We start from the raw sequence: 23890 nt of genomic DNA on the forward strand, positions 1-23890 counted from the left end.
TGCCTGCCCAGACACTCTGGAGCCTAGGCGGGGACACCCACGGGTTCCCCCACCAAAGGCAAAAAACCACACACACACACAAGAATGGTAGAATGGCTAACAGAGCAACCACGCTAGCAATGGCAAAAAAAGAAGCGAGGGCCCCAAGATGGGTCTTGGTTGCCCCCTATTGTGCACTACCAAGGCTATGGACATGGCCTGCGGTATAAGTACTACACAATAGTTGGTAGAACACATCAACTGCCACCAGCCATAACTAGTAGATTTTCTATGTGACTAAAACGTCACAGGAGAAGAGAGATACTAGGTATACCTCTGGCACTCCACTGAAGGTGGTGTGTGGCCATCTCTCAGACTACAGAGTTTTGGGACATATACTGTCTATCTATCCTTAAGAACTGTAGTTACTTGAGGATATAGAAAAGGGAATCTTAAGGGAGGACCCTAAGGGTTCGCAGCAACACTGCCTATAAGGAGCTGCTCGCTGCAGAACTAAAAACACTGATGACTAAGATATGGAGCAGACAGATTCCATAGTACAGTTAGAATACAAAGAATAGAGTTCCAAAAGACAAAGCCGACAAAAATTAATGAGAAGAAAAAGGCTCCACTCATTTAGGATTGAAAGAAAAAAGTCCAGAAGCCCAGCAAAAATTGCTGGGCGTCTCACTAGGAGAGGGGATGAAGCATAAAAATGATGAATCTCGCTAACAGAATCTTGGAGCAGTCATTGTGAACGTTGAGACAACAGTCACTGCCAAACATTGTCAACGAAGGAAGAGTTGTTTTTCCCGATTTCATCGATGAGGTAGTCAACAGGACCTCATTGACGAAGCGTTCACGGACTGTGCAGCGGGCTTGGTCGTTGACGAAGTGGTCTTGGTCGCTGACCAAGAGGCTGTAGACGATGTGGTGGTCGCAATGGACGTGGTTGTTGTCAACAGTGCCCGCATCGCCAACAGCGACGAAGATGTCGGAGCTGCTGATTGGCTTCCAGAAGGTCTGCTGTTTCAAAACTTGAGCTTAGATGGGGTCAAGGACTTCCTCGCAGACCGACGGAACCCACCAGCCAGAATGCTAACTGTTAGGAAAGATTCCCCTTTACTAAATCTTTCCTTCCATTTCTATGGATCCTTAAACTTTTTTGCTTTTATTTTTGTATTTGACCTGCTCTGGAGCCTTAAGCCTCACTAAACTGGCTTTTGCTCATCCGTTATGGGGATAACGACATGTCCTTCAGTACTTGAAAACAGTGTTTCCCTTAGTCTAGTTACTTTGTTACTACTTGTAGTAACTTTATCATTGTACAATGGATCTTACAATGCAGTATAACCGGTACAGTTTTTGTTTTGCCCTAGACTAACACTCTGGTGGCAGCCCTGACTTTTTATCATTTTTTGGTACATTTAGTTTCAGCCTTACCGCGTTTGGCTACTCACTGTGGCTAGTGGTCATGGTATCAGCAGAAAAAGTTGCAAAGAAAACATCGAATTTCGAAAGGACTGTTTTTTCCATCAATCATGGCCATGCAACAAGGTTTTTCGCTTGTCCTTTGGCCATCTTGTCTTTTAGCCTTCTTACTGGCTTGTGAGTCCAGGAAAATCCTTGTATGCCTGTGAAAGCGGAATAGGCCAAAATGACTGAATATAATTTAGCGACCTTACAAAAAGACCTAAAACAGATACCACCAAAAGTAGTTCGAACACAAAGGCTGCAGAGGTGTCCTCCGCAACACCGTGCTCACTATATACAGTCTATATACAGTCTAGTGAGCGGTGTGTTGCAGGGGACAACCCTGCAGCTCACCCGAGCCAAGAAAAAAAAAAGCTGGGGGCTGCTGGGGTGTCCCCCGCAACAACCTGCTCACTATACTATAAAGTACAGTAGGCGGGGCTTGCGGGGGACACCCCTGCAGCTCACTCGAGCAAAAATAAAAAAGAAGGACCCTGGCGCGGCGGTTCCCTATCACAGACGCGAAAGGGAACCAGCGCTGCAGGGACACAGCGCGTCTGAAGGACTGAAGGAAAGGTAAGTAGCGGGTGTGAGTGAGGGTATGTTGGGGGATTGAGCAAGGGTATGTGTTTGAATCGGTGTAATTTTCAATGGATGTCCGCATGGGAAATGTACGAACATTTTTGTGTTGCATACATTTCCCACGCGGCCATTTCCGTGGTGGGAATCTCAGCCGCGAAAAAAATAATAAATCAAATTTAAAAAAAAAAATTCACACAGGGGGGCTGTGTGTGTTTACGGTCAGGAAGCTGGCTGATTTGTCTGGTCCCAATCCATAACCTTGTGCCAGTGTGTCCGAGAGGAATGAATGAGTTTTGCTGCCAGTGGTCCTGATTGAACCGCTGCAGGGGTGCATGTGGGGGCCAGATCGGTCATTGGCTAGTAAGGGCTGCTGCTCTTACCTGGCTTTTGGGATAAGAAGAGGATCCCTGCACCCATTCTAGAAAGAAGCTGAAGGAGCTAAGATTCCTGTCCAGCTACAAGAATTACGAGGAGACCGGGAACCTGTCAAAAGATTGCTTGGCGGCAAACTTCTGCTGCTGCCCCGGTATAGCCCTGTCCTGTGAAATATCTCCAACAGTCCTGCGAAGAAGCTGCAACCCATGGAGGGAACATCCATTCGGCGTCAGCTCTGAGTCCTGCGAAGAAGAGTCTCTGGAAGTGCCCAAGGACCGTCCTGTGGCAGACCAGCTGAGTTTGGGATACCGCGCTGTGGACGTCGCCATTCCGAGTTGAGGCACGTAACTTGGGGGATCTTCAGCTTGGGCAACAAGACTTACCTGTGTGCGATGTTTCGTGGTCCTAGCATCGAGGGGACCAGAGAAAGGAGGGAAAGTATGACCACGCCAAATGCATCCCTTCGCGTCACCATGCATCGGTGGCCGTCATCCAAAATTGCTTACCTGCGTCCATTCCTGTCCTGAGAGGGGAGACCTTCAACTGGTAGACCTTGCACCAGCATTAGACACCGACCGGAGAGCTGCTCGAAACTGCAACCCCTGGGAATCGAGGGCTAAGGTTGACGGCAGGAAAAGCAACCTTGCACCTTCTTCAAATCGATCTACCAAGTCCTGTGAAGAATCTGGGGGGCGGGCTGTATCGATACTTACCTGCACCCCTAACTCCCTTTTAAAAGTTTGGATAACTTTTAGAAACATAACTGACTATGCCGTTGCTGGTTCACACAAGCACTCCGAAAGTTGGGAACACGTTTATTAGTTAGATCAACTTGTCGCCTAACCAATGGAACTGTTCACTGGACTCCAGTGACCCTACATTCTTTTTTTCCAGCTTTACAAACTGTATGGAACTTTGCTGAACTTTTGGGCACAAGGACCCATACATCTTGAGATGGACTTCTGAAGTTAGGATTGAATCTCTGTGGCCCTGTATTGCTAATACTAATGTGTACCTTCCTTTACAGGGGTTTGATATGTATTTTGCCCTAACCTAGTGATTGTGTATATGTAACAATGTTAGTGGGGTGTGATATTACCTGTTTGTAGTCATTTTTCACTGTTTTCTGGCCATAAGAAAATAAGTATTTTTATACCGGTTTGTGTAAATGTGTTCCCAGACTGCTTCACTCATTGTGGACCCCTTACAAGCTCACCAACTCTTGAGACTTCGCCTAGACCACTTGCCTTGCTCACTAGAACTAGTTTGGCTACAGCTCCCAGAGTTGTCAAGGTCACAATCCGAGGTTGGCCTTCTATACATCTGTCCACCAGAGCATAGAAAACCAGTCTTAACACTAACCGTCGACTGAACTGGCAACAGAAACCGACATCTTCCAGAACTTGGTCCTGCAGCCGCAGCTCCCTCTGAGGAAGCAGATGGAGCGAGGATCTTGGCCTTCTTTTGGAACCCCCCAGAAGGAGCTTCCTCAAAGGACCTCAACCTCTTCTTTCCAAAGGGAGTACGTTCATGAGACCTGCCGGTCCTGGATGAGGCAGGATTGCACCGAGAAGCCGCATCAGAGGCCTTCTGTCGCATCCGTCCACTTCGTGATTCGGGTGCAGCCAAAAGGCACTTGAGGTGCCGATACTAGACAAAACTATTTTTCAGGCCACAGGATTCACAGGCCCGGACGAGGCTCTTCGCCACAACAGACATGGTCGAGGTGCAGATGTAGGCCCAAGTCTAGGCCGGCTGGAGTTGCAGAGAGAAGATTGCAACGATGAAAAGACTATCTTTGTCAACAACGCAAATGCAGGTAGTCACTGAGAAAAATTGCCAAAAACAGCAAAGAAATCCAATAAATTCGAAGAGCAAAGCACGAGGACTCCCAACACTAGAAACATGCGATAGAATCTGAAGAGAGCCATCAGGGGTGGAGCTTAGGATGGCGAGTGTCATTGGCTGGGGGGCAGTATGGCACAAAGGACACTGTGTCCCTCTCTGGTCCGTGGGAAGTGATTCCTAACCACGATACCCATAGCAGGCCTTGCAAATCCTTAAAATTCCACTAGACCTGCAGGGTGAGCTACTTTGTTTACACACTCGACCGAAAAGAAATGCACTCGCCCCATAGTGACAGGTGACAAAATAGTTACCAGTTGTATTTGTAAAAAGGTGCCGCTGACACAAAAGCTGAGCCATGCACAGTGAAACATGTTCGTTTGCAGCAAAAGGTAAAAAAGTTTAATACCCATACTCACCAGCATGGTTGAGTACCATGAACATGGTTCTTGCCCTAATACAATCTACTTGCCAATGTGAGTGGGTGAGTAGATTTTGTAAGTGCTGCATAGAATTGCATGGGGTGGTCCTCCTGTCCTTCTCGCCTTCAGTGTAGATGGCTGTGAACCTTTCAGATGATATCCTATGGAACTTTGAAATAACACTGGAACTCTCTTTAAATTTACTCTGGGGCTCTTACCTGCCCGTGGACATTTTTGCTCGATTCCCCCCAGGGGTCCAGCAGGAAGTCAGGATCGGGAATTGAGCTTTTTACACTTCAGGGACTGTAAATCTAAAGGGATAAAATTGTGTTTGCCTTTTTAATCCCCACACCCTGCCAAATGTGTTAAGTCGCTGGCCACCAGGTTTGGGACCTGCCACATGTACCAGGGTGCAATGTGTCTTTAGGACACTGCACTTAGTTATGCATACTACTCGGCATTTACCTACGTTTTGGGTTGTATGGTATCCTGGTTGTGCCCACACCCTTTTAGATTGTTTTGGAGGCTTGCCCTGGGCAAATGACCCACACATAGACATTGTACTATGTATCATGACTGAAGTACTTATTTGAACTGACAGTTGTTTGTGTCACTTGATTAAAGTATTTTTAACAGTATATTGGTGTGGTGTATTTTCTAGATGTGTGTGTGTGTGTAGATTATACCTGTGTCAACCAACTAGCCCATACCTGAGAGTTAACCCTTGTCTCCATTCCTATGCAACTCACATTTTGAGAGGTTTGGCTTCCTGTTCTCGTCAGGTGTTTTACACTGCCCCTAGGGTTAATTGTTGTAGCATCCAAAACCGAGCATATGCGGATAATGTTAGGGATTTCTGTGCTAATTCCCTTCAACCTTGGAGTACCCCAGCTCTTTTGCTGGACTTTAGGACTTTTTAATTTTAACCCTGGAGTGAGCGAGACCTTTTTCTCACTCATGTATTTTGACCTTATTTGGATTCTTTATTTTCACTGTTTTTGGAGTCTGACGAACTCCATAGGCATCTACTTTTTGTATAGTGGCACAGCGCCTTCAGTGCAGTGTCACTGAGAAATCCTTAGATTTCTCCTAAGGTTTAAATACCTTTTCTTGGGTGAACTACAGTTCCCAAGAATAGTAAACTGAAATTAACTTTACTTACCTTTTGTCTTTGTAGGTCCAGCACACACCATCTAACGTGGAGTACTGAGGGGTTAACTAGTAGCCCCTTATCCTACCCTTATGTAACCTTTTTAGGTTACTCTCACTACGTAAATGGCTGGTGGCAGTGGGTGAATTTTTCCCACCATTGTGATTTCCCACTGCAGGCTGAACTCTCAGCTGCAGTACAGCACCCATGGGTGACCATTTGTCAAAATGTCTCCAGTCTTTTTTTTGCCCATTTTCTGTTTGTGAGGTCTTTCGTGGGGTTTTCTCTGTGCGTTGAGACTGATTTGAGCCCGCTGCGTGTCTTTCCTTTGGCGGGCTTCAGCCCTGAAGCCCGCCTCTGGCCTCAGTGTGTCTGGAAGGGCAGGATGCGAGGCAGGTTCCCAAAACTCCTCTGTCTCTAGGAATGCCTGAATGCAACCAGTCCTGATTGGCAGGCTGGCTGTCCTTTCGGGACAGCCACCCTGCTGTGTGATCGACAGCCTATGCTGTGCATAAATCGGAGAAACCTGCTTAAAAGGTGAAGGTTTTGGGACTAAAAGCAGAGTCGACCACTGGGAGAAACACCCGAGGAAGAAACTGTTAACAGAACATAAAAGAATTACAATTTTCTTAGACAGTGAAGATACTTTAAGTTCACCAGAAGAGTAAATTCAATTCAATAGGCTAGGCCATAGTCAATGGGCTAAAGACTTGGATAAGAAAAAAAACGGTTCTCAGAAGTAGTTTGTAAAACGAAGAATTATATGATGGGTCACAAGCTGATTAGGCCTGCTAGTTGCGAAAGTTTCAAGTACTTTCACCGCGAGAAGCAATTACTCAGTCTCGTTTCACAGTACCTTACAAATGAAGAAAAAGGTGCATCAGGAGACTTCTGTTACTGGCAGTTCCTGCAAATCTCACTGTTCCTGAGCCTTAGTCGTGGGGACAAGAGGGAGGACGTCAGTGGACTCCTGCACTGCACTTGGACTGGCCAAAGCTGGCACTTGGCAATTCTTCAATTCTGGTAGCTGTAGTAAAGCACACAAACTGGTGTCCCTCTCCCTTGTTATTCGGCTTCCTGTAGCACTCTGAGGAAAATACAACCAGCTCCGAGAATGGTATCCAGGTGGCTTAGTGTCGAGTTGATTGGTCCCACAACTCAAAGGGAGAAGTCATTGCAGGGCTTCTCTGTCGAGATGAACTTAGCGATTCGGACCTGCAGCAGGGCTTCAATGGGCAAACCAACGGTCCAGGAGTTGCAGAAGCCGTCCTCGTCAAGCTGGTCTTCGGTTCTTTCGTTCCAGTGGTCGACTCTGCCTTCCAAGCCAAGAGACACGCCTTTTATGCAGTTCTCCCATTCATTCCAGCCTAGCAGTCACTCACCCAACAGGGTGGCTGTCCTTGCCGGACAGTCAGCCAGCCAATCATACGCCTACTGCAACTCCTGGACCATTGGTTTGCCCGGTGAAGCCGTGCTGCTGTGCTGAAACTCCAAATTCGTATCGATAGAGAAGCACCTGCAAGGACGACTTCTCCCCTTGAGTTGGTGGGACCAATCAACTCCAAAGTAAGCCACCTGGACATCCATCTTGGAGCGGGTTCAATTTCCACAGAGTTGCTGCTGGAAGCCGTATAGCCAGGGAGAGGAAACCAGATTGTGTGCGTTGCTTTTAAGCTGGCCTAGAGCTACAGGAAGATCCTCTGGACTCCCAGGAAGCAGGACTGACCGAGCCTGAGCCCCCTCAACAGAGTGCGGGCCCCCAGAAGCAAGGAAAGTTCATCTCGACAGCCAGGAACCGCAGTGTTGCTATTTGCGGTAGACGTGAGGAGCTGAAACACTGAACAGCCACTGAAAGTGTAGTTTGCCGGTGTGGAGTTTTGACCGTCCCAGTGCATTGCAGGAGTCCCCCAACGTCCTCCCTCTTGTCCCCACGACTGAGTCCCAGGAACAGTGACATCTGCAAATCTACACAGGAACAAGAGTCATCTGCAGCACCTTTTCTTCATTTCCAAGGTACTGATAAAAGTCTGAGAGAACTTACCTCTTGCTGTAGAGTTGCTTGCATCTTCTATCCCTCACACGTATAATCAGCTTGTGGCCCTACATTCTATTCTTCTTTTCATCAAAGACTCCTAAGAACGTGTGCAAAGACTTTTCCATTTACTTACCAGAAGTGGTTCATCCTATACAAGACTTTTGCCCATTGACTTTGGCTTAGCCTATTGAACTGAATGACTCTTCTTTGGGGATCTAAAAGTATTTGCCTGCTTAAGAATATTTGTGGCCTCTTGTTCTAATAACCTTTGCCTTTTTCCAACTTCTAAGAGTATTCTAAATGCCAACAGTAAGATATTTATTTCCTCAGCACCCTAGCTATTGAAGTCACCTGTGGGTGTAGGTTGTGTCTGTGGGCCATCCCAAAAGGGTCTTTACTAATTTAGAAACTAAGAGTGTACAGTATTGAAGTGAATTGGGTTACTATTATATTGCTAATAATTGTTTATGTAAGAAACCTTGAGTGTAAGTTTATTTGAATACCTGTAACTGTGAATCTCTGTGTAACTCCATGTTAGGGAGAATTCAAATGTGCTAATTCCCTTCACCTTAGAGACCCCCAGCGACTTTGCTGGATTTTGAGGACTGTTTTCCCACTCTCTCATGTATGTTGATGTGCGTTTTACTCTTGTGCTTTTTTGATTATGGAGTTTTAGACAACTCCATAGGCATCAACTTTTCATGTGTGTCACACAGCACCCTCAGTGCAGTGGCACAGGGAAACCTTTTCAGTTCTCTCCCATTCATTCCAGCCTAGCTGTCAGTCACCCAGCAGGGTGGCTGTCCTTGCCGGACAGTCAGCCGGCCAGTCGCCACAGAGTGCATTTGGGTCTCCTAGGAGACTAAGCACAGGGAGTTTTGGGCACCTCCCTCACTCCCTGCCTACTCCAGGCGGTTCCATGTGTTAACATTGCTGCAAAAAGGGCTGTTTACACACAAAAAAAAAAAAAAAAAAAAAAAAAAAAAAATCACAGCAAAAAGGCAGTGGTTTTTCTGCCGCAGTCCATGTAAAGGATGCAGGGGACCCCTCCGCAACCCCCGGTCCCCTTAAATGGTATAATGGGGTACACCTTTACCGGGTCAAACCAAGACATTTTCGCCGTGATTTGTTGTGAAGGCGATATTTTTGCCGCAATTTTATTACTGCATACCCTCCAGAAACCCTGGTGCCAGAGGCGGGCTTCACTCGTGAATCCCGCCAAAGGCAAAGCGAACAATGGGACCATACCTGGTTTGGCGCGCAGAGTAAATCTCAAGAAGGACCTTTCCACAAAGAAATGACGAAAAAAGAAGACCGGGCCATTTTGACAAAAATGACACCCTTGGGTGCTTTACAGTTGCTGCAAACGCAGCCTGCGGTAAATGCACACCCTGGTAGTTAAACCGAAACCACTGCCACCAGCCATTCAGTGAGAAAAGGGTAACAGACGCAAGACAAAGGGGATCCTCGGTAACCCCTCCAGCACCCTATTGTAAGACAGTGTGTGCTGGGTCTAGAAAGTTACAAACATAAGTAAAGTCAATTTCACTTTACTGCTCTTGGAAACAGCAGTTTATCCAAGAGAAGGTGATTAAACCTTTGGGAAATCTGAAAGACTTCCCTGTGCCACTGCACTGAAGGTGCTGTGTGACACAATGTAAAAGATGATGCCTATGGAGTTTGTCAGACTCCACAACCAAAAGAAACAGTGTACAAAAATCACATTAATACACATGAGTGGGAAAAAGGGTCTCACTCTCTCCACATTAAATAAAATCAAAGTCCTCAAAATCCAGCAAAGTTGCTGGGGGTTTCTAAGGTGGAGGGAATTAGCACATTTCTGAGAATTCTCTCCAACAGCAACCTCAGAATCTGCAAAGTATAACTAGTGCGATATATAAATGCCATTACTGTCCTTGTGATTGAAGTCGCCTGAGGGTGTAGGAATTGTGTAAAATGCATATCCAAAGATTATCCACTAACTTGCTTTGAGTCTGAAAAGTATTTTTAAAGTATATTTACCTTGTTACATGAATTGCCTTTTTAAAGAACGCTTACTTAAAAAGGTATGTTAATTAAATAAATAACTATTTATAACTGAACCCTTGAGTGCAAGTGTTACTTGACTACTTGTATTGACGGATTTCATTTGTACAGCTCACATTTACCCCTCTTGAGATAGGCCTGGTTGCTCCGTCACACTACCAACTTGTGTAGTATAGACCTATACCAAAAGGTGGGTTACCTAATACCAAGCATATAAGTGTTGTGTAGTCTCACACAGTGCGACTGCACCAATTCTTACCCAACAGATAAATACATTTTTTGTAAAAATAGAAGTGTCCCAAATCTGTCTTCCGGCAGGATGGAAGACGGTCAAGTTAGAAGAGAGAGGTTTTTTTTGTTGTTGCCATAGTTGTATCAATCATTTAAATTGTCCAGACATTGACCCTCTTTTAGGCGCACCCATTCGACATATTGTTGCCCATTAATGTTGCATTTTTCCCTGCACATTCTTGTGAACCATGCATTTGTGTTTGGAACAATTTTGGCATTTTTCTGGCCTGAAATGTATTTGCACCCAGAACAATGATTAGATAATCGACACAATGGTATACAACACTTTGTTTCTCGGAAGATGCTTATCAGCTTTCCTGGGGTTTCTTTTTCTGAGGGTTCCATGAGGAAAAGTAAAAGGTAATATTTATGACTGACAATTCTTACCTCAAGACAATTTCGGTCAACCGTCACCTCCATTACACATTTTCCACTGTTGTTGGATGAATAAAGGCCCTGACTTGGGCGACCAAATAAGTCTTCCTTTCTGGCATTTGGCTAGAAACAATAAAGACACACTTTAATACAAATATTGAGACAGGAAAGAAAATGCATGCGATTATTAATGTAAATGTCACCTGCAACAGATGGGGCTGATCTGCTAGTGGGATTGCTTCAGCTAAAGGAACTTCAAACGGATTTGGTGGAATACAACCAAGGAAAGTCATGGAGTCAGACCGACGGAAAAACGGATGATTCTGCCCAGCCTCTGCAGAGAAGGTATCTTCATCTTTGTCATTGAGAGTGGAGCCTAGATAGCAGAAGGAAAGTGTGTTACAGTGAGGCCTTCTCTTTGAATTAAGGCAATCAGGAGATAGGCCTCAGAATGACACATTCTACACTGATAGCAACCCTGCAGGGTAACCACAGACACTAACAATACAGACCATAGTCCAGCCTACCTACTGCATATGATAAAAAGGTAAATTATTATATAATGGCCATGTGAGATCATGTAAAATGTTGAAGTGAAATGGGGTGGCACAAATGTGCACAGTAATTCTGGGCCGCATTCGCACCCAAAACGACATCAGGTAATTGTCAATCACAGAAGGTACAAACTGTTTATTCATAGCAGGTAAAAAAACAAGTCACAGACCATCATAAATTGTTTAGAAAAATATTTTCTTTCTAAGAGTTACATTAATATGAAGCTCTAATTTTAGCCACAACTATCGAATAAAAAGCAACAAATTACCTGTAATAAGAAGTCTTAACATTTAGTTTATATAGTGCGCAACAAGGAGCTAGACACACAACATCAAGATTTATCCTCAGTAAGTCCAGGTCAATGATGAAATTAATCATACAAGGCTTTCAAGGAAATGCATCAGCACCATCAATATGCCATTTCTTCAATGTCCCAAATGATGAAGGTGAACACATTCCTTATTTATACTATTGATCATCAAGAATTGCAGCAAATGAGTGCATTTCTTTTTACCTACGATTTCACGGCTTCCAAAGTAGCAACTGTAAGCATTAAGATGGATTTTAAGAACCAGCCCTGTGCACAGATTCTGAAAGACCACCCTATTCTGATGAAGATGGAAAACACTCATGTTTACCCAAATTCTATCTAGGTAGTGGGACTGAACAGCAAGGCTTAGACTTAGGGGGGCATGGGTGTGATAAACGGTTAAGTTAAGCACACACGAAGCACACTAAATAATACAAGTTGGGCAGACTATATAAAAATACAGTTATTTATTTTAGGCTTTCGACAACTTATCAATTTAAAAAACACAGCTATGTAACATGCTAAAACATTCACTACTAATATACACACAATCACCTTTAGAGGCTCTGATAAGAGCACCAACACTTCACTTTTCAATACACTTGGTATCACTTTTCAATATACTTTAAGTGTAGCAAATGTGACAAGCCTATTCAGCTTTTCTCCCAAGGGTGAGCTGCCTCCTTTGAGGCTGGGGAGGTGAGCCAGCTCCGCAATGCCCTGCCTAGGGGTTTGGGCAAGTGGCACATCACTGGGAGGGACTCCGTCTCAGGGGATACAGACTCATTCCTATGAGGTACTCCCTAGGCTAACCATGTTATCTGCATATATAGGACTGCTTTAATACAGTGTCATCCTATTAGGCTTTAGGCAATGTTCAATCAAACATCCCATCTACAGCAAAATTGAATCTCTCTTTAAGGACAGATTTGCATGTAAGTTGGATGAGTGGATCACAGAGGAAGAGAGTACGGTGCACATGGGAAGCACCCAGTCGTAATTAAACGTTGGATAGGCGGAACTGTGGGAAGCTGCGGAACCCACAGCAATTCGAAGGTCTGAGAATGCCGTAGGCCCGGCAAGGCAGACAACGGAGAAAACGTTGGGAGGACAGGGTGAGAAAAACTGTCCAACATGGTGGTGACCACTGCCGTGCCAAGGTGGGCTAAAGCGACCGTCTAACGATGCAGAGACTAGTGCAGCCGGGAGCACAGAAAGCTCCCACCCACCAGCATTCCACCGACCACAGCATCCTGCAGAGATGCTGAGAGTGGAACGAATGTGAAGCCAGAGAACTGGAAGTAAGAAAGAAAAGCAACTTAACTGAGCGAGTGCCGAGCCGCCCCAAGGCCACCCTGGACGAACGCAGGTCCCAGGGTGAAAGGTAGAAGAAGGCTGCCAGGACAAAGTGGTATGAAGAGAGGAACTTGTGAAGCCACAAGGGAGACATTCAAACAGTGTACCAACATCACTAGACATATGAGGAACGAGTAAAGAAGGTGACGAATAAGGTTGAATGTGAAAACGTGAGAAGTAGAAACGAATAGCCCGGGGAGCGGAGAGGGAGGGGAGGATTTGGGGAGGGGGAGCCGCAAGTAAAAAAAGTCTAAGAATGGGGAGAGCACTCCCTAAGAAAGAGTAACAAAATGTTGTGAATAAAGACCACCAAGTGAATCTAATTATGAGAGAAAGAATCCAGTAGAGCCACCACAGGAAAGGGGGTTACGAATTCAGATAAAAATCACAACTGAACTCTGAAAGCTGGGATATCAAGAACATAAACTCTGTATAACAAAGTGTTGTGAATTAAGACAACAAAGTGAACCAAACAAGAACAGGAATCCTGTAGAAAAACCCCAGGAGAGGGGGTTCCCCAATTCAGAAAAAGGCATAACCCACCTCAGAAAGTTTTGTTGTAAGGGTCCAGATTCAGCGCTGCCAAGGGAGGCCCACATATCAGCTACATAAGTGATGCAGTGACATAAGAGTCACGTGATGGGTGACATTGGGTGTGGTGATGTCATGGCGCAGGTCACATTGATCTGGTGTGGGGCGTGACAGGGTGCAGGCTCTACACAGAGAATCACACGTGAGGGTAGAAAGGAGTGCGAAACACACCCAATAGCGGGGTTGCTGGTGAAGAACAGGTTTAAGGGTAAGGGGCTTTTTGAACAATATTTGAACAGTAGAGAGTCCATGTTTTATAGGCCCAGGCCAGGAAAGCATTGTTTAGGCAGCATAGAATAAAGAGCTGCACGCTGACCTTAACCAGGTTTATTTTTGCAAGTTGATCAGAAACGGTGACGCAGCAAGGCCAGGATGATGGGACTAGTCCAAGCGGGATGTGGGAAAATGTTGCAAGGGAAATGGCTCTCAGGCCACTGTAGTTCAGCCTGGGCCTCGTAATGAGATTCTTTGAAGGCCACAAGGCTAGGCACCTGGGCGCCCAAGCAAAATTGGCAGGGGAAAAGGAATCAAATGTAGTTAATTAAAATCCAGCCATGGTGCTGCATAGGTTTATCGGAGCATAACTGAAGAGGATCGCAAGAGGGGAGCTCAGAAACGAGGGCAACAGGGCAGGGGCTGAGGGGACAAGGGAAAGGGAGATGATCAGGGGGACACAACTGTGTTCTAGGGTTGCAACAATATCTATGTCCGCCTCACACTATCTCCAATCCATTAATATGTTGAACCATGCCCGTCAGCACACAGTGATGTAATTGAGTGGTGTGATATTTTGGTACCATGATGTAATGAAGGGGTTTGAGGTGTGAAAGTTGTTTGTTTTAGGAAATTTCTTAGCCACTCACAGCGCCCAATGTATAGTATTTTTAGGGCCATAATGAGTATCCAATCATGTATTAAAAAGTGCCCCAAAAATGTAACTAATGTGAATTATGCAAATGCGTGTTTAGTTGTATAAATATTGTAACCCGCCATGTGTGGAGTTGAAAACAACTCACAGTTCCGGTCCACAGAGCTGTGTCTTCTTCCAGCTGTTTGTGCAATAAGGAACAAGTTACTTACCTGTAACTGTTGTTCTCCAGCACGGGTCTGGCATGGATTCACATGCCCATGAATAACCCGGGCGTTAGGCTTTGAATCCTTGGTAAAAAGAAAAAAAAAAAACGGTTTCACGTTCACTTACAAACTGGCTTTCACTATAAACCAATTGCTGAGATCTGGGTCATACTGCCTCTAGCCAAAGCCAATGACAGCCTGTTAGGCAGAACTGCATGCAGTACCATCTGGGACCACCACATATAATTAGGACTACAGGTGTAAGCAAAACCAACTTTTGGTATAAGTCTGTACTACATAGTTTTTGGTAGCAAGCTGAGAGGGAATGTGAGCAGTAAAAGGATGTTACACAGAGGTCTTACAATCACAGTGGTTCAAGTAGACACTTACACTCAAGGTTTCTTGGTAAAACACTTATTAATTTATTACACAGTCATTTAGAAAACATTCACTAGAAGGAGGCAACTTAATATCATACACAAATACACTTCAATCCCAAACCAATACGTTTCTGAGTAAATAAGGCCTGAAATAGGAGCAAAATGGCATTTCAGTTATTTTAAATGGGAGTAAAAAGGCACAAGTTAATCAAATCGATCACAAATACTTTCTTAGGCAGTGCAAATAGTTTGTTCACTAGAGGACTCGATTCAGTTCAATAGGCCTAGGACAAAGTCAATGGACTAGTGTCTTGGATAGGAAATAGCAGTTCTTGTAGTAAATGGTAAAGGCTTTTCCAAAGTTCTCAGAAGTAGTTTGTACGAAAAAGTATATGTTGGGTCACAAGCCGATTAGGCCTGCAAGTTGGCAAACTTTCACTGCGAGAGGTACGTTCTCTCAATCGGGTTGGCACAGTACCTTAATATGAAGAAAAGATGTAGTTTGAAGATGTTGGTTCCTGCCAGTTTCAGCAGACCTTGCTGTTCCTGAGCCTCAGTCGTGGGGACAAGAGGGAGGACGTCAGAGAACTCCTGCGCTGCACGGGGACTGGTCAAACAAGCAGGCAAAATGGAAGATCTTCGGTTCGAGTAGCTGTATTCAAGCACACAAGCTGGTGTCCTTCCCCTGTTTAATCCTAACCAGCTCCGAGAATGGTATCCAGGTGGCTTACGAGTTGATTGGTCCAACCAACTCAAAGGAAGTAGTTGTCCTTGAAGGGGCTTCTCTGTCGAGATGAACTTGGCAATTCGGACCTGCAGCAGGGCTTCACCGGGCAAACAAAGTGTCCAGGAGTTTCAGCAGCCATCCTCTTCCAGCTCGTCTTTGGTTCTTTTGTTCCAGTGGTCGACTCTGCTTTCCAGTCCAAGAGATTCGCCTTTTAAACAGTTCTCGCCCTTTCATTCCAGCCTAGCTGTCACTCACCCAGGAGGGTGGCTGTCCTTGCCGGACAGTCAGCCAGCCAATCACGCCAGAGTGCATTTGGGTCTCCTAGGAGACTAAGAACAGGGAGTTTCAGACACCTCCCTCACTTCCTGCCCACCCCAGACACTCAAATGCCAGAGGCGGTCTTCAGTACTGAAGCCCGACAAAGGCATAGAAACAAAGGGACCAAACCTGGTTTGGTGCGCAGAGAAACTCTAGAAAGACCTTTCCAAAAAGAAAACGCAAAAAAGAAGACCGGGACCTGTTTAAACAAAGGGGTTTAAGGCGCCATCTTGAAAAACATGGCTCCCATGATGTTTAGCTATGGTGTTCGCGGTCGGGAAAAATCATGATAGTATGTTGTAAAACCACTGCCACCAGCCATTTCGATAGGAAATGGTAGCATTTGACTGCTACATGAGTTTCTAGACAAAGGGGATACTAGGTAACCCGTCCAGCAGTCTATAGGAAGATAGTGTGTGCTGGTCTAGGAATTAAAAAAAATGAGTAAAGTTAATCTAACCTTACATTCTCTGGGAAACATGAGCTCATCCCAGAGAAGGTATTTAAACCTTTTTGAAGTCTAAAAGACATCCCCTGTGTCACTGCACTGAGGGTGCTGTGTAACACACATGAAAAGATGATGCCTATGGAGTCATCTGAAACTCCATAATCAAAGAACATAAGAGTAAAACAGCAAAATGCATGAAAGAGTGGGAAAAAGGGTCACACTCTTTCCAGGTTAAAAAAATCAAGTCCTCAAAATCCAGCAAAGTTGCTAGGGGTCTCTAAGGTGAAGGGAATTAGCACATTTATGAGAATTCTCCTCAACACTACCCTGTCCCTAAGACCCTCCCCTCTGAAAGCCTTCTTCAGATTTGGTAGCATGTAAAGTGGCAGTATGACCAAGAAGAGCAGCAGACGGGCAGGAGGGAAGGTTCGCATGTGAATCCATGCCAGACCCATGCTGGAGAACAACAGTTACAGGTAAGTAACTTGTTCCTTCTCCAGCATGGGACCTGGCATGGATTCACATGCTCATGAATAAAAAATACATAGGAGTACATACATACACAACCACAGGAGGTGGTAAGGCTCAACAGAAGCAATTACTCTTGCCTCCTCACCAGGCTCACCTTCAAGCGAACAGGTGGAGTAGCACTGCTTGGCCGACCCACGACTGGAATCCCTTTCGATGCAGTAGAATCTTGTGAAGGAGTGCGTAGACCTCCACGTAGCAGACCTGCAGATGTCCAGCAGGGACACACCAGACAGGAACACCGTCGTTGCTACGATCGCTGTGGTGGAGTGGGCTCTCGGCGGCCAGGCAGCGGTCGGTTTGCCAACCGGTGACAAAGTGATACAGCCGGAGAGCCACCTGGAGATGGAAGCCTTGAACAAAACGTTCCCATGGATCACAGGACCAAAGTTCACAAAATGTTGTGACGTCTTCCGGAAACCCTTCGTGCGTGACACACACAACTTCAGCGCTCAAGCCACATCTAGCGAGTGCAAAGTCCTTTCAGCTGGTGACAAAGGCATGGGAAAAAAAAACAAGCAACACTGTCCTTGTCCTGTTGTCCTTTTTCATATGTGTTCTGTATTGTTTTCTGTCCATGTGGGACTCCTGGCAGTGCAGCTCTTCCTATTTTTGGTTTGGTGTACAGACCCATGGGATACCCTTATGGCACCCACGGCTCGGGGTACAACCCTGTGCCCCTAGTGTATGTTTTTGGGCACCTGTGTGAGGCCCACAGAGCAGGGTGTGGGCTGGTGTCAGCTCCATGCTGAATTTGACGGGTGCTCTGAGTATCCGCCATTTTGGGGACACCCATGCCCTGCCATTGGAATCACTTGATTCCTGATCGGAAACAAGATGGCTTCTGTGGCCTCTTGCTTTCTATTGCCCGTTACCTTGTTTTTCCCAAAGTCCTGGGAAGCCCCTACTCTGTCCCTTCCCCCTGACTGGCTTTTGGGTGGAAGTTCCATATATGGTAGTGTGGGGGAAGTCTAGGCCAGACTGGTTGGAGCCTTCCCAGTGACTATGTTGTGGGTAGGACCTTGGGGTGGGACCTGGGTGAATGGAGTGTATGCACTTGTTATGGGTGTCTAGTTTCTGGTATTTAATACAATGATGATACAGCCCTGCCCGAAACTGGTATGAGTGCAGTGTGTAGTGCTGAATGGATGGGTACTTGTCCCAATACACATTCCTTGTTGTGACTGAGAGGGAGAAGAATGGCCTGAATGCCCTGTGAGCCTGATTGGTTGCCTGCCTGCTGAATGCCCTTCTGAGTGATTGGTTGCCTGAGTGTGACCCAGCAGAATGAATGAGAGACAGAACAGTTTATCTGGGGGCCTCTCACTGCTATAAATCGTTCAGAAGCTGAAGTGGATACTTGATTACTCTTGAAGGCGAGCCAGAAGAAGATGGTGAACCGCTGTTCCATTTGTTGCAATCAGAAGGTGCTGTGCCTTCAAGAACTGGTCCAAAAGAGGACCTGGCTAGGAGACCTCTTCCCGAGCTATGAGGGACCATCGTGCACCAGCTGATCTTTGCCAAAGCTCCCTGGTAGACAGACCTACGAAAGGCTGCCTACCGGAGAAGGGGGCTGCCGAGGAGAACGAAGAGAAGCACCGGACAGCCGTCCACCATCGCCAGCCGAGCCGCAGTGCTCCCTTTGCCCAAGACATTTGATCCAAGGACTACCTTGCTCATACTCGTCGACCGCTTTCATCCTGCCGGAGAAAGTCAAGGCCGACGACGACCGAGGAGAATCCGCCAGTGGGTTTTCCGCCACCTGAAGACCGCAGAGACGCTGACGACTCAACGCCCTTGCTGGGCCAAAGTTCTCCATTGACTCCTTGCGGCAACGAACACTCGTCGTCGAGGTGCACCACACGCCTCTGCTTGCAGGACGTTTTTGACAAATAACGAGCACTGTAAGAACCAAAGCTGCTGTTGCAACAAAAGGGTTTACCCTTTTCCCTCGTGGGATCTCAACGATCCGTGGCTCCTGCCTTAAAGGGAGCCGCTCAAGAAGGAATCTGCCGACGACGAACTCTGCTATTACAGGTACATTGGGGTTGTAGTACTATTTAGAAGGAAATAAGACTCTTGTGAACAATATATGGACTGGGCTTGTACGATATATCTTTATTTACAGGTGGCCCAGGCCGGGGGGGGGGAGGGAGAGATCATCATACAGAACTGTACCTGGTGGTAGGGGCTCAGTCTGCCTATTGTTCTAACCAACTACTTTCCTCCTGTGTCTATTGTTGGTTCACTTCATTACTTGATTTGTGTGACAATTACAGTTGATGCACATCAATGAAATCTGATCATAATTGTGGTACCACGTAGAACTATGTATATATTTGTCATTGTAGATTAACTGAGCACAAAGTTAGTTATTGTGATTGTGTATATAACCTTGAACCTTAATTATACAAAGACTGTTTTTACTAATAGTGTGTGTGGACATTCCTTTGTGGGTGCTTGGGGACTACACTGTACTTAAGAACCGGCCTGCATCACCTCTTGAGAGCTAAGCCTTGATTGCTCTACTACGTTACCAATAATAGGGAATCTTGGCTGGGGTCCTCCGTGCCTCTCCTCTGCCATATAGAGAGCAGGAGTACAGACAACCCCCCCTCCAGTGCTTCACAAACAACAAAGGTTCGTTGAGATGGAATTCCGACGGAACCTTAGGCATGAAGGAAGGGTGCGATCGCAGCAGCACCCTTGTCTCGTGGAAAGTCAAATAATGGCGCTTGCAGGACAGGGCCTGGATCTCTCCCACCCTCCTGGCAGAGGTGATGGCCACGAGAAACGCTGTCTTCCACGAAAGGAACTTGAGAGGAGCTTGATGCATAGGCTCGAAAGGGATGAGGAACACCTCCTGGGTGACGGCCCATCGCCTTAGGTCCTGCACTTCCTTGGAGGGGGCCGGGCTTCTGGTGCCCCCCTGCTTCCGAATATAAAACAACGTGGTGGTGTTGTCGGTGAAGACCCGTACCACCTTGCCCTTGAGGGACGGGAGGAATGATCTGAGGGCCCAAACCACGGCTCGGCAGAAATTTGATGTGCAACGACTTCTCCTCCGGTAGCCGAAGTCCTCTTGCTTGGAGATCTCTGGTGTGCACGCCCTATCCCTCCAGGGAGGCGTCCGTCGTCACCGTCTCCTGATGTGCTGGGGTCTGAAAGTCCATACCCGCCGGTAGATGCGCGTGGACGCCCCACACCAAATCGCTCAACGGAATGTCTCGTCTTCAAAGCTTCCCGACACTTGTATTCAATGGGCGTCGACGAACTCCAACAGCGGCCGTATCCGTAGCCTGCACAGCCAAACGACATAGATGCATGACATCATGCCGAGCAGGGACTTGATGCAGCTCACCATGGCAACTTCCATGGTCAACAGCCGTTGTACCTTGCCCAGGATGGATTTTATCCTCTCCTCAGACGGTGCAGCCAGTCGCGCCACCATGTTGAGCCTGGCTCCCAGGAACCGAGCGTCCTGCGATGACAACAAGAAGGACTTTGCATAATTTATCGAGAACCCCGGTTCCGTGAGCAGGAGGAGGGTCCTTGCGGTGTGTTCGACAGCAAGTTCCCTTGACTTCGCTCGGATGAGCCAATCGTCCAGATAGGGGTAGACTTGGACCCCCTGCAGGCGCGCCACCACTGGTGCCAGGCCCTTGGTGAAGACCCTTGGCGCCGACTTCAAACCGAAGGTAAGTGCCTTCAACTGACAGTGCTATCCCTCGACCATGAAGCGCAGAAACTTTCAATGCCCCTTGTGTATGGGGATGTGGCATTAAGCCTCCTCCAAGTTCAACGACGACAGGAAGTCTCCTTCATCCAGCTGTCCCAGCACTTGCTGGAGGGTGACCATCTTGAACTTCTGTGACTTGATGTATCCGTTGAGGTGGCGGCGATCTAAATGGGTCGCCAACTGCCGGTCTTCTTTCGGACAAGGAAATACCGCAAGTATACTCCGGAGCCTCTTCGGGACGAGTTCTATCGCGCCCTTTTCCAGCAACACCCATACCACTAGAAGTAGTTGTGGAACGTGGTTTTTTTTCCTGGCCACAGGTGGAAAACGGGGACACTTCCTTTGAAACTCCAGGGTGTGTCCGTGGGCCAGGGCATCCAGCACCCAATGGTCGTCGGAGATGGACTTCCACACGCCAATGAAGTTTGCCAGCCGGCCTCCGCCTCGGGGTGCTCGTGTGGGGGCCGGACGTCATGGGCGGTTCTGTCCTGCTTCGCCGAGGCCGTATCAACCTTGGGCCCCTTGACGACGACTATTTTCTCTGGCTTTGCTGCGGCCTCTGTAGGCCTCCTGGGACGAAGAACTGGCCGATTGACGGTACGAGAAAAAGTTGGCGCCAAACCCTTTGGAGGCACCCTGTGACTTGCCTCCGGAGGCCCGAGCATGCCCAAGGCACGTGCCGTCTCGGTGTCTGCCTTGGTGGCCTGCAGTGACTCCTCCACTGTCTTGCCGAACAAGATGTCCCCATCGAAGGGCATGTCCAATACCCTCGTCTGGACATCCTGACGGAAGTTGGTGGCCTTGAGCCAACCACGCCGGCGAAGGCAAACGCTGTTGCCCATCTGGCGGAACCCGGTGCCGGTGATGTCCGTGGCCACTGTGATGGCATGGCCCAAAGCCACCTCACCTTCTTGAAGGATTTCAAGGGCCTCTTTTTGTAAAGTGACATCCAGGCTTCTTGGGATTCCTTATATGTTTATTACAAGTACTTAAGTCACAGTTACATGAAGTTATATACATAAGTGGACAGGACATAATACTGACTCCCATCACCCAGGCTGGGGAGCTCTAACTGGCTGGGTGTGGAATCCTTGGGTAAACATTCCGACATTCACAAGGCAACACTCCACATGACATCACCAGCTTTCACATACAGAGACAAGCACATCACAAAACATCTCCTTCCTTTACTGATAAACATTACAAACACACTCAGGCACAATTTAACACATCTCCTTCCTTTACTGATTCACACTGCACCCACACAGATACATCAAATAGACACAACATATCTCCCTTCTTCTCAAACGTCAACACACGGACAAACACACCACAGCATATTCCCCTCCTTTCCACATCCATCACCAGCATGGGGAATATCAATTCTGAGGGACACTCTCCCTACTTCTGTATGCTACTAACCCTACACACCCACCTACACCTTCAAGCATCTGGGGTGATATCTCCAATAGCACTGGTGGATACGCTACCTCAAAATACTCTAGCAGATTCGCTACACGCTACCTCAAAATACACTTGCGGAGGCGCTACCTCCAATCACACTGGCGGTGGCGCTACCTCCAATTACTCAGGCGGAGGCACTACCTTCAAGTATTCTGGCAGAGGCGCTACCTTCAAGTATTCTGGCAGAGGCGCTACCTTCAAGTATTCTGGCAGAGGCGCTACCTTCAAGTATTCTGGCAGAGGCGCTACCTCCAAGTACTCTGGCAGGGCGCTACCAAATGACACAAGCAGAAGCGCTACCTACATATACTCTGGCGGGGCCCTACCCCCAATTACACAGGCGTAGGTGCTACCTCCAACTACACTGGGACCCTGGGGGGTGCTACCCAATTCCACTGGTGGAGGTCTTACCTCCAAATACTCTGGAGGGGCGCTACCTCCAATTACACTGGCGGAGGCGCTACCTCCAAATACTCAGGCGGAGGCGCTACTTCCAATTACACTGGCGGAGGCGCTACCTACAAATACACTGGCAGAGGAGCTACCTCCTATTACACTGGCGGAGGCGCTACCTCCTATTACACTGGCGGAGGCGCTACCTCCTATTACACTGGCGGAGGCGCTACCTCCTATTACACTGGCGGAGGCGCTACCTCCTATTACACTGGCGGAGGCGCTACCTCCAAAAATACTTTCATGCTCCTCATGTGGGAGGTGCTACCTCCACTGTACTCGCGGAAGTGCCACCTCCACTATAGTCACGGAGGCGGTACCTCCTCACTTCATTGTAGCACATCCACAGGCTACACACACTATGGGTGCTGCCCCATTTCACATCTTCTCTGACTCACTCTCGCTCTAACCTCACTTCACCCATTACACTATTTCATAACATCCCAAACCTCGCATCTCTCAAAAACCTGCCTTTTAATGGAGAATGGTACTCCGCATTAATCTCCTAATCTACACACATAAAGCCACACTGGAACAATGAGGGAACATGAATGTATCTCATTATGGAGCGATGGAAACTTACATAAATCCTCACTGTTATCTTAAGTCACAGTTACATGAAGTTATATACATAAGTGGACAGGACATAACACTGGGTCCCATCACCCAGGCTGGGGAGCTCTAACTGGCTGGGAGTGGAATCCTTGGGTAAACATTCCGACATTCACAAGGCAACACTCCACATGACATCACCAGCTTTCACATACAGAGACAAGCACATCACAACACATCTCCTTCCTTCACTGATAAACATTACAAACACACTCAGGCACAATATAACACATCTCCTTCCTTTACTGATTCACACTGCACCCACACAGATACATCAAATCTCCCTTCTTCTCAAACGTCAACACACACGGACAAACACACCACAGCATATTCCCCTCCTTTCCACATCCATCACCAGCATGGGGAATATCAATTCTGAGGGACACTCTCCCTACTTCTGTAGGCCACTAACCCTACACACCCACCTACACCTTCAAGCATCTGGGGTGATATCTCCAATCGAACTTGTGTTATATCGTGTCCGAGTGCGTTTGTAATGTTTATCAGTAAAGGAAGGAGATGTGTTGTGAGGTGCTTGTCAATCCTTAATCTGTTACAAAACTAGGTTGATAACACAAACTTAATGCAAAAACATTTAAAGGATACACGTTGCTGCTCCTCAATGTCCAACGTTATCTTCTGAAAGACCAGATTTGTGACCATCATAATCACTTAAACATAAAATGATACACTGCAGCCATTACTTCAAATGCGGTCCTCGTGCCTCCTCTGCAGTCGCAGCACCTTGATGCACCATAACCC

General features: G+C 47.0%; 1 protein-coding gene across 9 annotated transcripts in view; it reads right to left on the minus strand.

The window, feature by feature from the left end:
* The window catches only part of UBR5 (ubiquitin protein ligase E3 component n-recognin 5), a 2447509-nt gene that overhangs the window by 799731 nt on the left and 1623888 nt on the right, over nt 1–23890 (minus strand). For all 9 annotated transcript variants that reach the window (XM_069621460.1, XM_069621458.1, XM_069621459.1 and 6 more), the window contains 2 exons: nt 10777–10949; nt 10586–10696 (listed from right to left, as the gene is read on the minus strand). In XM_069621460.1, coding sequence (XP_069477561.1) covers nt 10586–10696; nt 10777–10949 — 284 coding nt within the window. The remainder of the gene's footprint in view (nt 1–10585; nt 10697–10776; nt 10950–23890) is intronic.

This window comes from Ambystoma mexicanum, chromosome 5q (assembly GCF_040938575.1).
Source record: "Ambystoma mexicanum isolate Mex_15411 chromosome 5q, UKY_AmexF1_1, whole genome shotgun sequence".
Classification (NCBI taxonomy): Eukaryota; Metazoa; Chordata; class Amphibia; order Caudata; family Ambystomatidae; genus Ambystoma; species Ambystoma mexicanum.